The sequence below is a fragment of the Ylistrum balloti genome, unplaced genomic scaffold, assembly GCF_031769215.1.
Source record: "Ylistrum balloti isolate Yb309-2 unplaced genomic scaffold, AGI_CSIRO_Ybal_v1 Utg369774, whole genome shotgun sequence".
In the NCBI taxonomy this organism is placed as follows: Eukaryota; Metazoa; Mollusca; class Bivalvia; order Pectinida; family Pectinidae; genus Ylistrum; species Ylistrum balloti.
In genome coordinates this window covers 1-22,937 of record NW_026781966.1, presented here as the reverse complement: position 1 = coordinate 22,937, position 22,937 = coordinate 1, and the positions used below count along the sequence as shown (strand labels likewise).

Here is a 22,937-nt window from a genome sequence, read left to right as displayed (position 1 = left end):
TTACATACTTGGACCGACAACGTTGTGGTCGTCAAGGAAACAGATGACACTTTACCCTACACACGTTTTTTCTGTACCATCTCTGTGACTTCTACCCTACACACGTTTTTTCTGTACCATCTCTGTGACTTCTACCCTACACACGTTTTTTTCTGTACCATCTCTGTGACTTCTACCCTACATACGTTTTTTCTGTACCATCTCTGTGACTTCCATATTTTTCCTAGTTTATATTCTGACCCCCTTTTTTTATCTGTTTCGACGAATTTGAATAGTTGAGTTTATCTCTTAGCATTTATGAATTCATTACTAAAATAATCAGACAAGTTCATCTTGTTTATCCTATTTAAGCTTTGCTAATAAAGCAAATAAAAGATGGAACAGACAGAGGTCAAATACATCTATTTGCAGGCATATTGTACCACATAATTTCTGTGTGTAAGATATATAAGGATAGCTAGAAGTGTCATACTGTTAAAGATGTTCTATTTTAGAGCAAAAGGTTTATAATGAACAGAAATAACATTATCAATAGTGGTAGCAATGTTTACTTATCATGGTTTATGGTTTATTTATGCATTGATCTATATTTTCACAGACTTTTCGTAATAATTTGATGATTAAAATAATAATAATAATAAAAATCATGGAAATCGATGAGGCATTTTAATTACCCTAGTGCTAAGAAATTCAGCATACCTGTATGAATATAGAGGTAAAACACAAGATGAAAACCTGGTTCAGGTGCCATTATTTTAGCGTTTTGTCTGTAGAGATTGACTTCAAGGGTTTGAATATTCACAAATGTTCCTGAACGCGGCCCACAAAACTACTAAGTCTTATCAAAGATACGTGGTAAATAATTTTATTAATTCAACGAAAATATTTCAAAATAGTTATTTTACCTGAAAAATAGAGATAGAAATAGTATATATGACGAAGTTGAATTGTTTCCCCTTTCATGAGAAAGAAGCTCTGAAAGTGTGTAGTCGTATTTGTAATGTTTGGTCATTTTTACTTCAATATGAAAATATTCACGTCTTAAATCCTATGGTTGTAATATGCACATTTATTGGATTTAACTGGGAAAAAATACCCGAAATGATTTTTTTAAGAAGAAAATCAAGATTTTTTTTCCTTTTGCATTACTTCATACAATATATATATATATATATATATCTTGATATTGTACTTCGTGCGTTTATTTTCCTTACTTTAGGAGTTGGTGTATGTATACAATATACGCACGTAAACTCTGTGTCTATTGTTCACTTTGTATGTAATTGAAATGATTCTTTTATGCAATGTGTTTACTATATAATTTTTCTTTATATTATATCGTTCCATATGGAAAACGCTTACTTCACGCGTTTATATTCTTAACTATAGGAGTTGTTGTATGTATACAATATACGTACGTAAACTCTGTGTATACTGTTTACTTTATATTAATTTAAATGTTTCTTATGTGTATATTTGTGTACAAACGCACTATTACTTTCTGTAATGTCAATGTATGTTCTTTTTGTACAACTCTTCACACTTGGAGGAAATAAAAGAAATAATAATAATAATAACGTAAATACTGGCACACTAACATTGGCATCTGATCAATGGCAGAGTACTACAGTTGTGGTAGTATCGGTAAAACTATCGGACGTTATACCAAACACAACGGGCAAAGAAATGCAGGGTCAGCATTGAAGATGATTCTATGTAAGACGTATAACATTCAATATTTTAAATGAAGATGAATCAATACAGAACACACTGTTCAATTAAGGATTTGTATCTGGTAAGTGATTTAGAACTTACTGAACTAATAGATGACTGCCAATATGTCGGACACCTGGGCACTTAGAAAACGATCATATCACTGGATATATTGAAACACCGACTTAAAAGAATAAACATTTATTATAAACAAACCACAAATTGCCTTTGTTCGTTTAAAGGGAGATTTAATATATAAAAGAATTAGGTATGGACACTCGTCAATTATATGTCTGTCACAGAGACGTGTCATAATAGGTATTGTTGATTTTTCATCTTAGTCGTGTTTTAATATTTATAATAACTAGCCCACAGGAAAATTAATTAATAAAGTCACCTGTGGTTTCTGTACAACTAAAGACTTGGGAATCGGAAATGTGTTTATACACCTGCGTTTTAGGTTAATGTTAGGTACTTTATAAGACATTTCCCGACAACTGTGTATCATAGCTAATGTTTAAAGATAACATTTCTGTCATAAACAAGTACCGATTTATGTTTTGATAGACTTACCTAATGTTCTTATACTTAGTATGGGCTGAGACGATAGCAGATTACGCTGTAGGGTTGGACGTTATAAACTGTATCCAGTTAGGTAAACATATATGGTAATTACAAAAACAAATATTTTGTATAAATCTTGTTTGATGTCAGTCACATTTACTTATAACGTCTTATCTATAAAAGATGTAATTCTGTAAATAATTAAGTTATTTGTGTCCACCATCTGAAGTGTAAACAACTGGTTTTTGTTACAAAACGATTTTGATTATTGAAATATTTAATCGTTTCTAAACCAAACGAGATCACTGTTCTATGTTTCCCTAGTATTAAAGTACATTTCGATTGTGACTTTAATCTTTTATTTTATCTATTAATCAGTCGTACAAACATCAATTCAGATTTTTGTCACAACAGTTAAGTACTAACGTACAGTAATGTATTATAACATATCATTTTAATGCTTTTATTGCTGCGTGGCACAAATAACCAATACATACGCAGTGATTTTTGTTTTCGACATCGGTTAAAGACATTTTTTTCATTCTCAAGTTTATGCCATTTGAAACTCACAAATTATTTAATGAGGATCATACAGCAAGTCTTAAATACACAAGAATTATTTCAATAGTATAAGGTGCTTGGTTAGTGAAATGGTAAGCAGGCTCTCCCTTCACCAAGGCGTTACGGGTTCGAGTCTCGCTTGGTAGTCCAGATTTATAGAACTTCAATTCCCCTTATGTCCTTCATGTTCCTTCTTTTTTGTTTTTATCCTGATTTAGAATTGTAAATTCTCGGAGTGTTAAAAAACTTATATGTAACGATGTAGTGTGCTTTCAACGGCTTTAACATGTCTTAATCGATTTGTTAACATGTTAATTTTACTAATATTATTTTTTGCATTACAGAATGTGCCGATGTCACCAGTGTAAATCCTTCCAAAGGAAGTACAAATGGAGCGGTTCTGTTAACCATTGCAGGTAAAGGCTTCGCCCAGAATCAGTTTAACTATGGAGCAGGAAACTCTCACCTCGGTAACAATGTCACACTGGTGTCGGGGACCCAACAGTTTGACTGTCCCGTTCAGAAAGATGGTACCCACGAGACACAGATCCTGTGCACTACTCTGTAAGTTTGACGTCATCTTAGCTCGTGATCACATCCTGTCCTTAAATTGGTTTGATAAAGGTTCTACGTCTCTGTGACTCTTTTGAACCGTTGTTGTCTACAGGCATATCTGATGACGTCAGTTCCTCTTCCGCTGTCGTATTCTCTGTATAACCGTGACCTTGCTTGACCTCTAGCGGATCAGGAAAGTAACAGCAAACCCCATACACTAATGGTATATTTTGTCTAGAGATATCTTGACTTTTAAAACACTTTCTTAAACTTCGTTGTCACAAAGATTCCACGTCCTCGTGTCATCGATATATATGTATAGGACATCACAAGTAAATGAACTGGATTTTACAGCCAAGGATAAAGTTTTAATGTTTCTCAATGATAGATAATTGAATTATCCTGTCTCTATAGCCTTACTGTTCGTATACAGTCAAATGAATGATTTAAGTTCACATCACTTCTATGCCGGCTGACTCATGCACACTCAAACCGATAACTTGAATTTCAGTAATCAGTTATTGTAAGTAACACTGGTATATATATATATTTTGGTGATGGAAACCCCCATCATTGATATTCAAGGTATCAAGATTTAACATAGTTCAACTTCTTAGTCACAGTTGTAAAAATGTTAATTAGTAATTGTAATTTACACCATCATAGGTGACATTAAGACATTTCTACTTCTGTTATTCACAGTAATAAACATTCAAGTATAATGACAGTTTAAACGTCTTTGCCCCAGTGTACGAATGGAATTATTATTCAGTAATTGTATATTGCATATATAAATGTGTGTGTGTGTGTGTGTGTGTGTGTGTGTGTGTGTGTGTGTGTGTGTGTGTGTGTGTGAGGGTGTGTGTGTGTGTGTGTGTGTGTTTTGTTACACAATGTACAGAAACACGGTGTTTACTTGGGTTGACCGAAATGTTTATTTCATCGTACAGTGGTTTACCATAGTTAGTACTTCGCGTTAGTATCCTTTACTAAAGATAGTTCCTAATCAACATACAGCATCATGTCGTGGCACCAAAACTAAACACCTGTGTAAGGCAGACAAAAACTAAACACCTGCCCGTCCATATCAAAGAGTTCCATACAAATGTCCATGGGCCAACTTGGCCAGGACCCGCTCCATCGCGGAGCAGGTCCCATACGGGACTCTGCCCGTCTCCACGTCCGACTCCCAACTCTCTCTAGCTACTCGATCCAAGACTCGACTAGACTTCTGCTGGCTATTGTCTTTGTATAAATAATACCCAAATACTTAATTTAAGCCTAGTCCCAATTGGACAACAATAACCCATCCCCCGGAGCATCTAATTATGAAGGCACGTGCGACTAGGAGTACCCGTTATGAACTTCCCATCTTTGATCTACCTTATACATTGTTTCTTATCTTGTTTACTTACAAATGTGTTCGCCAGCGCGAGGCATACAAGAAAGCATCTACCTGTCCTGATCAATCATACTGGCGATATTCTGCCACGGTGCTTCACCACTTGGGTACACACCCCGCCCGTTATCAGGCGTGCATCACTACCTATCACTCACGGGATCTTTTCCTCGGTCCAGCATTAACTGACTTTTGACCTGATGTACTCTAAACTAAGATGCTGCTCTCTACGATACACACCATTCCAAAATTACCATTAAACCCATTTTTCACTCATTTTGTTAGTTTGTGTAAAGGATGTTTTCCATCTTTGATCTCTAGCGTAAAAATGGATTACTTTTAAAATATGTTTATTGATTATGCGTAATTTTAAGAATTTTAATGTCTCATAAGTCAAACAATTATGGGTGAATTTTGATAATTGATTTTTATTTTCTATTCCTTGATAGTCGTATGCCGGCTGACTCATACTCAGTTAAAGTAGCTGTTGATGGGGTTTCAATCGACGACAGCAACATATGTAACGACTGTCCTTTTGCTGTACGTATTTCATTGTGTTTGACTCAAACATATGATATATCAATTTTACAACATTGTCTGAAAAGGGAAAGTGACTTCAACACATTCTAAATGTCTTGTCATGTATCACATCTGAGTTTTCTGTTTTAAAACATACGTACTGCAGGTCACCTTACACGATTACATATTGATAAAAAAAATAATAACACTTGTTTTTCAAGTAAATTAATTTTTATGTACAACGCAATCCCTTTATAACTCGGACTTTTCTCCAGTGACGTCACTATTAAGTAAAACATAGTCTATTTTGAACACGTTCACGATTATAACGATTTCTTGTTACAATTTCAGTCTAGTGATTCAAACACACCAACCGTTACTTCTATTGAGCCTCGTTCTGGTCCTCCAGGTAGGAAACCATTGCTTTTCCCTGGTTTTATAACTAAGTTATTTATTTACAAAGAGTCATGTACGTACAATATTTATAGTTTCTGTTTATTTGACTATAGTCTTTATCTCATGTTATGACGAAATCTTGCGAGACAATGTAACCTTCTGAGAGGCTAACATTGATATAATGGCAAAACACGATCGTTTTTTAATCACTTCAATAGTCTTCAGCCGACATGTTCATTCAATATGGCGTATTAAACAATGCAAATGAACTATTGTATGTTAAGTATCGAACACTGTGTGATAAACATAGTATGACAAACATTGTATGATAAACATTGTGTGATAAGCATTGTATGATATATATGGTATTACATTGTATTATAGACAAATTATGATAAACATTTATGATATACATTGTATGATAAACATGGTATATATGAGATCTACGTGTATGTCAAGTTGTAAATCTCTAACACGTAAGAGTTTAAATGATGATGCCGACAGAACATCTATGTGGTACTATTGAACTCATGATTGGGCTGAACTGTGTATATCTGATTCTAAATTGTACTGAAAGGTGCTATTTACATGTGACTTTTGTAGATTATTGAAATAAAGTTATATTGAATCTACAGATATTTCGTAAGATAAAGTGTCCATATTTACATCAGACACAGAAATAACCTGTTTGTTGATTCTGAGAAGTCAATCATTAGTATTATAAGTGTTACAGGATACAATTTTCTGGGTTCCAGGTACAATTATAACACTTTCTGGAAAGATCTTCACAGATATGTATGGAAGTAACAAGGATGAAAGTTCCAATGGGAAAACAGTCAATATTGTACGGTATGTTTATTTCATGAAAACAATTGTCCTGTGGGTGAGGATTTAGTTTAAAAAACTATTGCAGATCCAGATAATGAAGAAAATGCAACGAATAATTCTAACTCCACGTAACCAAAAAGAATGAAAAGTAAACATAATATTAGACTAGGTATTTAAAAAAAAACCTTTTAGGTAGATATCGTGAGAAAGAATGGCGAGTACATATAACAATACACGTGTTGTTCAACTAATTGCCATTTTGTTCAAGGAATAAATCATATAAAATGAATGAGTAAAATTCTAAATAAAAAAACCCCTTCAAACTTTTCTTACAGTAAATATGTATAATATGACAGAAGTGGTCATTATTTATTTCAGTATTTTAGGATATCGATACTAGGATTCGAACGAGGGACCACTGTTTTTCTAGTATCACGCTCAACATATCGAGCAAGTTTTCGCAACTCGAGCAGTATTTTGCGGCTCGGCTAGAAATTTAACAGAGTGACACTTATTCTTCCCAAAACGATTTTGAAAGCATAGATAAAGAAACGCTTAATTTTGATGTTAGATCCATGCTTTGTCTTGTAGAGTTTATGTTGGAGGTCAAAATTGTGAGCTGAAGCAAGCAGATGACGTATTGTAAGTATCCAGTTCATCCGCCGAAAACGTTCAGACCAATGTAATCAAATCTTCATTGTATAGTTAGTCCTGGCCTACTTTCACGTACTTAATGTTTATTGTGTATACATATATCAAACATTAAATACAACAAGAAAATACCAGTATGCCAACATTATCAATATGCAAACTCAGATGCAACAAAACTAGGGCAATATATGACCAAAAGAAAGATTTACATCGAGGCTCGTGGACAAAATACAAGGAGCAAAGGCAAGGTGTTTCGGAAAAGTAAGCGTCTTCTACTTCATCGACGACATCCACCATATATATGCTTTGTACAGTTCCCAATTTGTTCCTAAAAGCTAATATATCTAAACCAGACATCACGTTTTATACACTTTTGTGTAGTTGTGGTGGCTGATCAAATGGTGCGGATCAATGGTTTTATTTCCAAGAAAAGAACGTTAAAAAGACAGTTATTTTCATCATCAATATTTTATAACAAGTTATTGTCTCCACAGTTATGGGATCCAGTTGGACAACAATGGTGGCAGTGATAATGGTTATATCAAATGTAAAATCGGAGTGAATGGCACTAAAATAGGTAAGTAATCGATTGACCACTGGTCAGCTAGTCGGTCAATGTTTGTAGTGATAGTGAAATTAATATATACCGCACTATTTCTATACAATAAATTTCACATGTGTCGTTTGATTGAAAGGCCATTATTTGTAGATTTAGAGCGGAAAATAAGTATGATAAGATGTTGTCTATTTCACCTGTATACCCGACATACACAACACACACTTTCTGCACAAAACACGTAGTGACTCCATTATACGATGCTTTAAACGTGTGTTTAAAAACTGTAAATTTTATATCTTGATAATTATGAGTTTAACCAATAAATTCAAATTCGATTTTATGAAAAATAAAGTTAAAGAGATTAATAAAATCCTAGATCGATGTTTGTTTTTAAAAACGTTTCTTTCATTGCAGCATTTTCTGTGGATAACCATAGAAAAAGACGTTTTATTATAACATTCCGCTTTATATCCACGGTCTTTCTGTTATTGTAACAATGATCTGCTGATACAATATTTCAAAATGACATTTAACGTTTAGATAATTAGTATTCTGCCCCAAAGGTTCCAGAGTGAATATGAAGGTTTATCGACATGTCAACCTCCTGAGTCGATACTGACAATGCTAAAACCATATCAAACATCACAATCCCTTGAATATCAACATTTGTATTTGGTTACTTATAGGGAACATCAATGGCACTTTCATCATTTCTGATGAGTACGGAAGGTGAGTAGATTTTTTTTTTCAATTTGAATGTCGCTTGTTGCCATTTTCTAATGAATTATAGCATTTGTTTTACGTATTACGAAAAAGAAACATCATGCGCTTTTACCTTTAGAAACATTACTCAAGTGTGAATAAAAAAGTACTAAACTTCGTATTTGTCAAATCAGAAACTAGTTGCTTTATGTTCAGGGCTGAACCAAGTAAGGACTTATACCAAGTCAGTGGGAATTACCAGTTCTACATGTTCCAGACTTACGCTGGTATGTACATTGTTTAACCATGAAATGAGACATAATCATCATAAAACATACCTTACGGGATTGTAAACAAGGTAATAGATTCTGTATGCTAAACTATACACGAGCAGTAAGTTCTAAACTTATTGTGGGCGGAGATAGTGCTTTCATTCTACCCATATAGACTTTTCTTGAATTGTAAATTTCTTGGTTTCTTCTGGTTTAAAAAAAAATCCAATGGAATGTGTTGGTATTTTGATCATTTCATTAACATTGATATAAAAAACGAGTTTCATGAAATTGCTTCTGATACATATACTATTTTTCATGTTGAAACGTCGTGTTCTATTTATTCACGATAACCACGGTCACCCCAGCCACTGACAGTGTGGAGGGTGGGACTCCGTTCTTCATTATACTTCTGTTCATGTTAAATGGTCGTGTTCTATTTATCAGAGATAACCTCGGTCACCCCAGCCACTGGCAGTGTGGAGGGAGGAACCCTTATCTCCATCAACGGAAGTAACTTTGACGAAACCCGCACTGGTGCCGTTGTAATGGTTGGAGGTAGGTATCAATTAAGCCATATAAATTGTCTTGATTTCTAAAATGTATGTAATATAGCGATGTTGATTTTGTTGCGTATCTTACATATGAGAATGGCGTGTACTATTGACTTATGTCCCTAACTTTATGAAACAAACGCGAAGAAGCTACCAATAATAAATTCAAGTCCAGTTTTGAACGATGTCTTAGCACATAAAAACAATTTTACAGAGAGAACAGGAACAAAAACCAAAAAAACAGAATACAATACCAATAATTTTCTATTGGCTTTCTTAGCTATTTTGAAGACTGTCTAAGTTTTATAACCGTCATTAAAAATCAACAGTCTCACGAGTTATTTTATTTTATTCTATTGACTTTTATGAGCGATATGCAATTTGTCTTTAGTAATTCAGGAAAATAAAGGCATACACAAACCTTGCTAACTTAAAATGTTGCTTGTATTATAGGTACGCCCTGTACTATAAAGGGCGCCGTGAGCAAAACACTGATTACATGCGAGACAGCAGCTAAACCAGTATCGACTCCAGCCAGACATGCAGGTAGTATCTGTTACACACCATCAACATGTTTTCTGGTTTGATCGTATAACTTTTATTATGCTAATTGCGTTGCGTCTATGTCCCTCAGCTATACATCCCTCATAGGAACATGATGTCTACTCTCTCTACCGCTCGCGCGTTCTCTCCCCCACGCTCGACTTTCAAACCTCGAGTGTCGCTTTCAATCTAATCACTCAGTCCCCAGTCTGACTATTTTCTATCCTCAAAATAAATCTACATTGTGAGAACAGAGAGAAAACATGTGTCTAATTGCTGCACATTATTCAATTATTAACCTTTTAAGGTTATCATACATTATCAACTTCCACACGGACTCGCAGAATTAATTATCGAATAAACAATTAAATCATTGAAATCATTAGCTTGTCGCTGGTGACCTCTGTAAGGGAGATTGAAAGCTTCTCTCGCAAATTAGATGTCAACCATCTCCATGGACTATTGAGATTAATGTTTCAGATGTCCATTCCAAACTAACTTAATCGGAATTTAATTGGAAACGAATTTAGTATAGCATTGTGTTGATAAAACTAGCCTTCTCTCTGCACTACTTTATCCATGCTTGGTTAAAGTATATATATATATAGAGAGAGAGAGAAACATATCGATATATATATATATTATACATTTCCACAACCAAACCATACTTACTTATACTACCAATTACATATCAGCAATGATTAATTATTTGTAATTAAATCAATAAACTAACATTTTACAGCTATTTTGTCATATATCACTGTAATCGTATATATTGACCTGTAGGTTTAACCACTCTGTGGATACTGTTTCTTTTGGATGAACACTATGCATTTTCATTATTTGCTTAATTTCCTTAAGCAATATTTCCTAAGTTTCTCATACCTATGCTTTTATTGCTAGGAAACCGTGGTCTAAAGCTTGAGATCTGGAATGCCACCACAAAGACACAAGCTCTTTTGTCCGAGGTTGGAGCTCTAGACAATAGTGCCGCAGACTACTTCACGGATTTCCTAGATGAGGCATACTACACTGACAGTACCATGGATAATATGGTCACGAAAATGAGCGGATTCTTCAAACCACCTTTTGACGGATCCTACAGTTTCCATATCATGGCAGATGATGGGGCTGAACTTTATCTCAGCACTGACGATGACCCTGCCAATATGGTTAGTCATGGAATTTTATTTCAGCTTAGATATGTTGGATGTACATGTCTTCTTCAGAACGGTAAACATTATACCTATATCTAAAAGAAGTTTGCACTCTTGAGTGTGACTTATTCTGCCCTATATTATGCAGATTATACATTTTCTACCTCAATATTTAAACTGGTCGGACGATATTAATCTTTAGGATGCGTGCCGAAATAGGAATTTCAAATGTTTTGTGATTCAACATAAATGGGTAACTATTGGATTTTGACTGCCGGAGTAGTTTTAAATACACAATACTGTTGAAGATAACTGTTCAATTTCAACACTATGATGCCTTTAACTGTGTGTCATTAAGCGGTAATCATAATAATCGATATTTTTCTTTAATATGATATTGATGAATAGTTGATCAGAATTAACCTACGATTATTCAATGCATTGGTGTGATCAGTGATTGCGTTGTATTAACTTGCACTACTTCTCTAATTTTGAAAACGTGGTATTGCTCATCTTTGTCCTTTTTCACATTTCTTCTGATAAAGACTCGGTTTTTTCCTCAGTTTGATTCATTTTTGTCTTTTTTTATTTGAGTTCAAATGATAGTTTTTTATCTATCGGTATACTATACTTGCGCTGTTTCCGACCTCAATTTGTCTTATCCTTTCAATAAGATGCAATTCCATTTATTTGATGCGTGTTCTGTCGTTTGAAACCTCATACCAATTAATAATTATAGCAAAGAGTGCATGTTTTCTTAGACATTATATGTTTATTCATTAGGTGAGAATTGCTTACGCGGGACTTACAAGCAACTATGATAGCGCCATTAGTCAGAGTTCCTCAAGGAAAAACCTGGCCAAGGCTAACAGGTAAAAAATACCATTGAGTAAAGATATTTTAAAGACAAAAACAGTTGATATTGTCATAGGTCTTCAGAAAATGGTCAACATGTAAATATATTTATAGACCAAAATAGTTATTATCATATGTCTTAACGAAAATGGTCAACATATTGCAGATATCATGATACATCACGATTGGACGAGACACAAACTCATTACTATTTAATGTAAAATAACATTTAAATCGATGTTATTGTGGGACATTATTATTGTGGAACATGTACGTACAGGCTCAAAGACAGTGATTGCCAATATTTCTGTCAGATTTCATTTGAAAGCTTTATTGAATGTTTTAGTAAGTTATGGTAAGTTTCCATTTTTCAAGGAGAACTTTATCGCTGATGTATGTGGAAAACCATTTAGCCCATCATTGCGTCACCCCTCCATGTGTTTAAAATTAAGTACCTGTACATTGAAATTAATCTTTTCTGTTGAGATTTCTTACACATTATGATATTATAAATTCGTCTTTACAACTCTTCTTACATTCTCTAAAAGTTATCCTCCTATACATGTCTCTGAAAAAAATAATTGAAAGAGACAACTGCCGAGAAACTAAAAATCAGGGTTGATTTTTACATAGATACAAACGAAGAGTTTATACAGATTTTGTACATTAACTATATAACGCATTTATTGATTGTTGTAGATATTATATGGAAGTCTATCACCGTGAAGGAACAGTTGGGGCGTACGCCAAAGTTTCAGCTCGCTTCTACGATACAAATTTAACAAGGGCTTACACAAACAACGCTAAGCCGGAAGTTCAAAAGATAGAGGTTACATCTACCATTAAACGTGAGATCCAGGATATCACCTTCTCTGGTTTTACTACCGGATCTTCGACCTCTGCTGTACAGGAAGTCACAATTGAGGAGAAAGTATCTGGATCAGGAGGCCAGTTCAGATTGTCCCTTTACAATGCGTTTACAGGTACATGATGAGAGGAAACAGTCCTTACTTATGCTCACTGCTGATTAATTACATATGCATAGCCCGTGTTAATTATATCATATATGTTATCATAACCTGGCCTTCATGTGAAACAAAATCTGAAACCAGTCCGTTTACAGAACGTGAAATTGTTGATAAAGTGTCCCTACTTCTGTCCATAGAAAATACCCAGTTCTTGCTATATAAGCATACTAACTCATACTTCTCACAAAACTCCGCTAGAATTTTAATATTTTTCTTCGGTCCTCATGGCTGGCTAGTTGTCTACCTTTCCTTATCTGCACTATCGTTATTCCTTCAAAACCCTAAACTATTTATGATTGCAGATTTAATCGCGTTCCAGGCGGACTCCGCTGATGTAGCGACAGCTATCAATAAGCTCCCAGTGTTTAGTAGCGGTGAAAGTGTATCTGTTACGTCACAAACTACCTCCACGAACGGCTTCAAATACACAATCACCTTTACATCGGATAGGGGTAAGTACTTGTAAACTTAATCATTTGATGAGATCATGTGCACAAAACATATACTACCATGTATATATCTCCTTCCTTAGTAACGATCCATCATCGATTGACCTATTTTATCAGTATTTACGTCGTTCCGTTCGCCCTTCGTCATTGATAGGTATAATGAATTTCTTCACTTGATCCTTGTTCCTGATTTCTGATATGTCAATTATATCACATGAAATATGACCTGACGCATTTAGGGGACACTGGCGATACTGACCTTCCATTGATGCAATTTGTTTCAGGAGACTTCCCAGCCTTTGATTTCGAGACTTCAGCCTCACTTACAGTGAGCGTAACCAAGACAACAACTGGAGTTCCGAGTGGTGCAATGGTGGCTTTGTCGATTGCTGGAGTTCCCGCACCGCTCTTGTCACCAGGGGCGCCATCTAGCGAGGTATGAACTTGTCAGGAAACAACTGAATATCGTGCCGATAGTATTGCTGTTTGGTTTATTTTAGAATGTATACTATTGTATTGTACTTCTTGTCTTGACTTTTCAAGGAATGTTTTATATCAGATAACATTTTCTTGCATGATGTTCAAGAAGTGTTTTCTTCTTTGCTACGAGTTTATTGTAATACATTCACTTCTGAATGTGGAGTACCTCTGGTTTTATTGACAATTCTCATAGAAATACTATTGAATACATTTCAGATTTATTTAGCTTTACATTCTATTTTGTGGCGCTGTACATGAATATAGAATTACCGCATGGTGCCTGTTTGGCCACGAATTCATACTACGCTTTACAAGGAGTTCTTAAATTAACATTTTGACAATATTAACGATGATTATCATCAAGGTACAAAAATCAATGGAGACACTCTTCAGCACAAGATGTCCGTCACATATATCGAGCCCTGCTGGAAAGAAAGTGCAGTACACATTTGAATCTTCCTCTTCTACCCCGTCCTACAACCGATATAACCGTTTTAAAGAAATGGAAGCCTTCTGCGGCAAGTTTGTCGTCAAAAACCCGAGATATATCTTCAGATCTGATTCAAACACTGATCCACTTTCCTTGACGCTGAGCCCAAAGGTATTTACTTCTAAAATGACGAAACAGCTGTATAATGAATTGATTGTTTCGCTGAACTGAATTAGTTTAGCGAAATTTAGCTAGTACCTGGTAAGGAGAAATACACAATTCAGGTCTCTAGTATGGCTCTATAGCAGATCAGTAGTAGGTTAAATGACTTGTAATATCTACCTCTCATTAACTTCTACTGATAAACAAGGACCTTATTTATCACTGGAAAACACGATAACCGTTCTTATGTCATAAAATACAAAGTATAAAACAGCTAGTGATTATCAAACCTTCACGTAACCAAAACATGTCAATTTATTACAGCTATGTTTCGCTCATCAAGGGGCTATCGGGACTAACCTCAGGGTGTCGTACACATACACAGACCAACAATCAGAGTCTGTTGATGCATGGGCAACATTGTCAAACGTCATTACAACAACCGGAACTACATCGTATGTATTTCTGTATTAGGGATATTGTTTAGGGAAGTCTGAAACATACAACAAATGTGCACTTGAAAGATGATGCCGACTAAAATCAGTTCAGTGCTTCAAGGAAATAAATATATTTTATTATTTTGATCTTAGTTAATCATGATACCGGAACTCGCGCAAAAACCGTTTTTTATTTTACCAAAATATTCATCTTCAAATATTAGCTTGGATCAATAAATTCAACTAAGCATTTTTGGTTCCCTTCTAGGTGGGAATACAGCTGTGTCGAGGTCTTGACTGCTTTGAGCGCCATCGCAACTGGAGGAAGCAGATTTTTCCTGAATACAGTAATTGTCTATCGTTCCGGAGATATGTACATCGATGAAGTGTACATGGGTACAACAACGCCGACCACTGATGGTAGATTTAATTGTATTTTACATTAAAATTAAACACAAGTTTCTAAGAAATGTCTCTGGATCACGTGATATTTATATAGTCTGTATCAAGGACACAGCTGATGCATTGAAATCACACAAAAATAGATACCATGAAAATGTAATTAAAAGAAAAACAGGTCACACCTTTTTTGATTGTTGAAAATTGAAACATTGTGAAAATCGTTTCTTTTAATTAAGAATGTCGTCTACCGGTATTATCTAAATCATATAAGGCTTGTTTTTCGAACTGTGCCTCTCGATAACTTTCATGCAGTTCTGCCTTGTCCACTTACCAAAACAATTTCGCCCCTTGTTCGTTAGATAGGTAGACCCATGACCTCTTTAAATTGATTCAATTCGTAACTGTTAGTCAGCTACAAGTTGGCATTATTAAATATCAAGTCAAAATCGATCTTAATTCTTAATTATCTGCTGCAGCTGGAATCGCGATGCAACGTCTAAAGGCAGCCACACCAAACGGTGTACAAGTAGATAGTGTCACAGTGACTGGGTCAGCAGGTAGTCACCAAGTTACCATTGTCCCGCTTAATTGTGGATACAATTTCCCACTTTTCACTTCCGCTTCGTCACAGGTAAGAAACATAGAAATTTTGATAAATAGATGACTAAGACCCAAATAATATAAAGGATCCCTATGTTATACTTCTCAATTCTTTAGAGATATAGACCCAAATAATATAAAGGATCCCTATGTTATACTTCTCAATTCTTTAGAGATATAGACCCAAATAATATAAAGGATCCCTATGTTATACTTCTCAATTCTTTAGAGATATAGACCCAAATAATATAAAGGATCCCTATGTTATACTTCTCAATTCTTTAGAGATATAGACCCAAATAATATAAAGGATCCCTATGTTATACTTCTCAATTCTTTAGCGATATAGACCCAAATAATATAAAGGATCCCTATGTTATACTTCTCAATTCTTTAGAGATATAGACCCAAATAATATAAAGGATCCCTATGTTATACTTCTCAATTTTTTAGAGATATAGACCCAAATAATATAAAGGATCCCTATGTTATACTTCTCAATTCTTTAGAGATATAGACCCAAATAATATAAAGGATCCCTATGTTATACCTCTCAATTCTTTAGAGATATAGACCCAAATAATATAAAGGATCCCTATGTTATACTTCTCAATTCTTTAGCGATATAGACCCAAATAATATAAAGGATCCCTATGTTATACTTCTCAATTCTTTAGAGATATAGACCCAAATAATATAAAGGATCCCTATGTTATACTTCTCAATTCTTTAGAGATATAGACCCAAATAATATAAAGGATCCCTATGTTATACTTCTCAATTCTTTAGAGATATAGACCCAAATAATATAAAGGATCCCTATGTTATACTTCTCAATTCTTTAGAGATATAGACCCAAATAATATAAAGGATCCCTATGTTATACTTCTCAATTCTTTAGAGATAATACATAAAGGATCCCTATGTTATACCCAAATAATATAAAGGATCCCTATGTTATACTTCTCAATTCTTTAGAGATATAGACCCAAATAATATAAAGGATCCCTATGTTATACTTCTCAATTCTTTAGCGATAATACAAAAACTTCGAAACAAAAATAAGACTGGGTTTTATTTAAACAGAACACATGCTTTTCCTTATATTTCCAAATAAAGAAAACAAGAAATGAGATTGATTAGAGGGAAATGTCAATGAACAAATACGATTTTCTCAAGGAAAATTTAGAATATAATGTAAAGAGACATGACACGCTAGAAATGTATCAACAAATAACACTAGGCAACTTATCTATACGTTTTGTCAAAGACTCCTTCTGGAGCAAATGTTACAGTGAACAGAGACCAAGCAGCATCTCCTCCGATCCAGGGCACGTTTACTCTAACATTTCTAGAAACGACAACTCCTGGTGAGTAACAGCAATTCGATTACTTGGTGAATAGGGTTTTAAGATCAATAATTTAAACTCCTTGTGCATTGACCTATTGATAAATAGTTTTAATTATATCTATTTCTTTGTTTCTTTTTCTTGTGTTTCCATTTTTGTGAATTTTTGGTTTTCGTTTTGTTTGTATCATTGTTGATATTATCATTGGCGAGAAAAAAAATCAATAAATAAATGTAAATTTATTTTCTATTTTTATTCATCATATTTAGTATTCGAAAGAAAATTAAATCCTGGAACTTGTTTTCATGAATTCATGGATAAACAGTACTCAGAAAATCTACTAGAAATTTGTATCCTAAGTGATTATCATTTGTTCGCAGTTAATTATTTAAGATAAATCTCCAAATAAACGAATATCAGTTACTTAAGGTTAAAATATTCTTTTGAGTTATCATCTGCCATACATGTTTGAAATCAGTTTCTGAACCGATAAACTGTTGATGCTTATATTTGATTAGTTGAATATCTTTGTGGATTGGCATGTATAACCTCTGACATTGCTGAAGAGCTCTTAAAGGAAAGACAACTCTTTATTATACAAATTTAATCATTATTGAGTACATTCTGTTTTATTTCATACTTAACTGAACATAATTCTAAAGTTTTATTTGAAATGGTGTCATTAATTTCTTTGTGTCATTTGTACAATCAACCACGATTTTGCTACTGAAATATTCTAGCACGTGTCTGTTTTTATTTAATCCTTTAAAAAGCAATGCCGGCCGACATTGATACAGACAGTTTAGCAGACAACTTGAAGTCAATTGAGGGTCTCAATGATGCATCGGTTACAAAAGACGGAGATTGCGCCAATTTCAATTGGATGATAACTTACGACTCTTTGGCCGGGGACCAGGCGCTAATTCAGGTGAAAAAAGTCTTGAATTTAAACACAGATATAGAAAAACACTTGCTTCAGTATAATATGTTGAAGGTGCATCCAATTTACAGATAATGTATCCTTTCTCTGAAGTTATTTGTTGGTTATTTTCCCAGGTTGACTCTAGTCGTCTTACAGGAGAATCTGTTGTCATGCTACCTAAAGATGTGACAGACGGCCATGTTGTTTTTGATCCTATACCAGGGGAATTACTCAGAGTTCCCGATAGTAAAGCACAGGTACTTATGTCAGTTACTGATGTTCGTTCTATCTGAAAGATAATCGATTTTTAAAAAAAATTTGAAATCATCAATCAAGTTGAATCTGTTCAGTATTGATGATCTTTACAGAAAACACCATTTTTGTTTTATTTTAAGCAGAGTAATAACGTAACCTTTAAACTTGAATTTAAAGAATCTGGTTATTTAGTTTCATATATGAAAGGAATATTCGAGAACAAAAAAAAAAAGAAAAATATTGATAAGTAAAAAATGTGTGAAGACGTGAAAATATCGACTCGTTAATGATTCTCCTGGAGTAGTCCTAGAGTGCAAGTTTAGAGTTAAATGAATGTAAAGATAACTATTTTTGAAAGCTGTATGTTGGTTAGTTAGAGGTTTATCTCACTTTATTAAAATCATATTTGTGCTCCAGGTGACGACATTTATCAATGATGTGCCGACTAAATGTTCTGGAACATGTGACTTTGAATGGTTAATGAGTAGTACGCCTACAGTAACAAGCATATCTCCGGGTACAGGTGAGTCTTCAAAATGTGCAAGGACAGGAAATCCCCAGAGAAGTGACTTATTCAAATTATCCTGACTTTTTTCCGGGTTGTTCTTTCATATTTATCCCTGAAGGGTACGTTATAGCGATATGAACCTGTTTTCAATCCTCAATCCACTAGAACTCAAGTCAGAGATGTAACTATTATAAAAGTACGTTTTTTTCATACCCTTTGAAAGTATTATACATACAAATTTATCACACAATGCGGCAATTGACTTCCCTGATGAATTTTGACATTATGTTTTGATATTTTTCAATCGCCTTCCATGATTTAAAAGTTAGGTCCATAGGTCACCGATGAGTTAGATTCTTAGAAGGAAACTACTGGTAAATTTGTATTGAAACGTGATAATGATTTTGGCTTTTTCTTGCAATCAATTGTTTTGCCTATTATGACCTAGCAGTTTAAGTTATTGAACATGTTTTCCATGAAAACTAAAACTAATGAGATATTATTTGAATGTTCATAATTTTACCTCTAGTGAGCAACATTATATAATAATATATAATGAACGTATTGTAGAAAGTTGAACATTTTTGGATAATCAGATCTACCAAACGCTACTTTTGGTAGGGCTCTCTGGTACAGTTGCTACCATCTCCGGGACGGGGTTCAGTGGAACACCTGCTGAAAATTCTGTAATGATTGGAGGCACGGCCTGTGTTGTGACTGGATCCACATCTACATCAATTACTTGTATAATTGGCAGCGGCCCAGAGGGCATTTACAAGGTAGATGTCAATGTGGCAGGTTCTGGAATGGCGCAACACAGTGGTGGTGACGTCAGTTACATCTATACTACAGGAATCAACAGTTTCACACCATCGTCCAGTAGTTTAGGCGGTAAGTACAGCCATCTATGATTTCTCCACCATTCTTTTGTAGTCTGAGCGGTTTACACTGTTTTCGATGTCCCTCTTCTGTAGTTTATTGTTTATACACCCTCTTCAAGTTGTTGAAGTACTAAGTAATCCCTACAGTTTTTAATGTGATATGACTCATTAAATAAGTCGATGTCGGTTCATTTCGCTTTCTAGGTGGCGTAAATCTGACTGTTGATGGATATGGCTTCAGGAGTGATGCAACAGTGACCGTAGATGGTCAAAACTGTCCAGTCATCTCCACATCCCCTGACCAGATAGTGTGCGTCATACCTCCCAAGGTCAGTACTCTGTTATAGTTATACCAACTTCATCATTCAAACACTTAATTGGTATTGGTATTGGTAAATTTGATTACAGTCCTATTTCTCCCACGTAATATTTTGTATTGTTTTGACCATTTGTTGGTGTGGTTTGCATTTGAAGACATCAGCTGGGGCTGTATCTGTGGTTGTGGCCATGGCGGGAGTTCCGTCGTCTACAGCCTCAAGCTCATTTACATATGATTCTGGAATCACCGCTCAGATCTCTTCCATTACTCCAACAACATCAGGGGTTAAAGGTCAGTTTAATTCAAAGTCGTGTTTGTAATGAATCATAATAATAAATACAATACAGTATATCTGTACTATATCATCAATGCTAACATTTTCTATGATTTTCTTCCTAGTTTTTTATATTTAGTGTTGTTGTTGTTTGATTGTTTGATGTAATGTTATCTTACGCCAGGTGGAGCTACAATAACGATCTCCGGGTCAGGATTTGGCAGCTCTGGAACAGTAATCATTGGTGGTACAGTTGTCTCCCCTTCGATATATTCGAACACGCAAGTGACCGCTACCCTTCCATCGCTTACTCCAGGATTGAAGGCTGTTCAAGTTGTCGTTGGAACAGATGGCGCTGCTGTTCTTTCTAGGTAGTTATGTTCTAATATCTGTGTGAAAGTTGAAGTTTAAAGGTTATACATGCTTAACAGGTTTGCATTGGTTATATTACCAGCTAGTATCAGACGTTATAGAATTTAGAATATCATTTGATTTAGCAGAGATCAGGCTTAATTTAACTGAATTATGAGATAAGATGGATATCAATTTCATGGTAAATAGCATGATATCCAATGAAAATTATGGCTGGATACAATAAACGGAGTTCTCGTTATTTTTTATTAGATTATACATCGACGAAACATCGATTCTTACAACTTCATTCAAATGTGTAATCTTATGAGTTTTGTAAGGAAAAACATTTTGCCAAAGACTGTAATATGATTTTTACAGAAACCTTCAAGATTTATCAATAAAAAAGCTAATCGTTGAAAATGCACATTTTCTGGTATTGGTAGTACAAAGTAGTATGTAATATCGCTATGCAGTAAACATATCACTGTAAATTCCTTCAAATTGTCACAAAGTGATGGATTAACACATTTATTATTCATGCAGCTCAAATGCTGTGCCTACAGTTGACTACCTCATGAAAGTCACCAACGTTTACCCACTTCAAGGCTCGCTCCATGGAGGGACCATGGTTACCATTACCGGAGACGGTTTGGGTTCTGATGCTGAAGTAAAATTTGGAGATACCGTCTGTGATGTTGACGCTGCAACTGCTACGTCAACGCAGATCGTATGCAAAATTGGTGACACAGGAATAGTCCACAATATTGACAATCAGGGATCGCATTTCGGTGAGGATTATGATTCAGGGTAACACTTGTAGATGTTGTTGGCCTTGGGGAGAAACACTAATTCCGTAATGTTTTTCTTAGAATTCATATGCAGTCACTGAATAAAATAAATAAGGAAAATAGAGAAAAAATAGTTAAATAAAACTCAGAGCTCTTTGATAGTAACTTTCGATATTACAAAATTGTTTGATAATGGTTGCAAGAGGGAAAAACTAAGAATGAAAATTGCAAAACCTGACCAAATCAGGTGGAACAAAAAAGAGGAAATGGAAAAAAGAAATGTTTTAAGTTTCAACTGAGATTTGCAAGTAATTTGAAACGTTTTCAGCTTTTGGCATTGGTTATGCTTGGAACCCAAAGAACCTACAAGTGAATCAGGGTGACACGGTTCGCTGGACTTGGAACTACCCAACCTGGGTGGCCGGAATGAAGCCGAGAGTGCAACAGACCACTAATGCTAGTTCTATTGAAGCCGAAACCGATGGTTTCAGTAGTGGTCCCACTGGAACAAAAACAGGTAAGAATCATCCTGATCAAATTGTATACAAAACATCTAAAAACTTAATCGCAACTATGTTGATATTCAATTGCAAAAACTAGTAGAACCACTACAAAATAAGATCTTTCAACAGTTTTTGCAACTGCGCCATTTGTATAATTTTAATCCAAGCGCAAAATCCATGAAACTAAGGTAAACATCGACACTATTAGCCATATTAACGAGCACCCACTAGTTAACAGAGAGATCACTGCGATCAAATAAAGTGTTCATTACATTCATATACCACAATGATCCAATAAAACAATTTCAACAGTCCTTGAAAAATAAAACGTGTATATATATTGTACTATGAAAGTGTATTTTCTTTGCAGGCGCTTTTGAATTCAAGTTTAATACATTGGGCACCAAATACTTTTGGAGTGATTATGTAGATATCTATACAACTACATGGTTCCGAGGGTCCATTAGCGTATGTTGGAGACTTAAGTGTCAAAATTGGTGGAATTGAGGCTGTCTATGACAAGAATTCGGGTAAGACGTCATAATGATTTGAAATAGGAAAGTTCACGTGTGAATTCTTACTAGCTATATGAAAGATTAACTTTAATGCAAAATCATGTATTTTTCGTTTGGGCTCGGCTCTTTTAACCAGTCAACTTATTATGATTTAAACATATAAGTTTATGGATTAAGAATAACCACAAAATCAAAGAAAAATAATCCGACTTGAACCATTTTTCCATGTTGTCCCGTCGACTCAAATTGGAAAATTGTTCATAGATCTGAGTTTTAATACGTTGCAATGTTCATATTTCTAATTATCAACATTCAATGTTTTTTTTTCTATAGAAACGTTTTTGGTCTTACATTAAAGGTAATCGTAGTTTAAGTTATACAATGACTTTTGTCATGTGTGTAGGTGTTGACAACCCTTCAGCGTCCGGATCCTGTGTCGGTACACTTAGTACT

At 34.6% G+C, this 22,937-nt stretch overlaps 1 protein-coding gene across 1 annotated transcript; it reads left to right on the top strand.

The window, feature by feature from the left end:
- Positions 1 to 1,613: 1,613 nt before the first annotated feature.
- Positions 1,614 to 22,931, top strand: LOC132544011 (fibrocystin-L-like; the record flags this gene model as incomplete). Its single annotated transcript, XM_060207568.1, is given in 34 exon segments — positions 1,614 to 1,716; positions 2,306 to 2,368; positions 3,183 to 3,402; positions 5,242 to 5,332; positions 5,663 to 5,720; positions 6,463 to 6,556; positions 7,127 to 7,177; positions 7,681 to 7,763; positions 8,432 to 8,474; positions 8,664 to 8,734; positions 9,167 to 9,277; positions 9,727 to 9,819; positions 10,720 to 10,988; positions 11,757 to 11,845; positions 12,528 to 12,811; positions 13,159 to 13,308; positions 13,590 to 13,741; positions 14,150 to 14,386; positions 14,702 to 14,832; positions 15,083 to 15,234; positions 15,693 to 15,847; positions 17,087 to 17,186; positions 17,939 to 18,093; positions 18,222 to 18,344; positions 18,760 to 18,865; positions 19,472 to 19,741; positions 19,936 to 20,060; positions 20,206 to 20,341; positions 20,509 to 20,695; positions 21,222 to 21,466; positions 21,795 to 21,983; positions 22,340 to 22,439; positions 22,441 to 22,499; positions 22,888 to 22,931. Coding segments are annotated over 34 exon segments (4,539 nt in total), but the record flags the coding sequence as incomplete, so codon positions are not given.
- Positions 22,932 to 22,937: the final 6 nt, after the last annotated feature.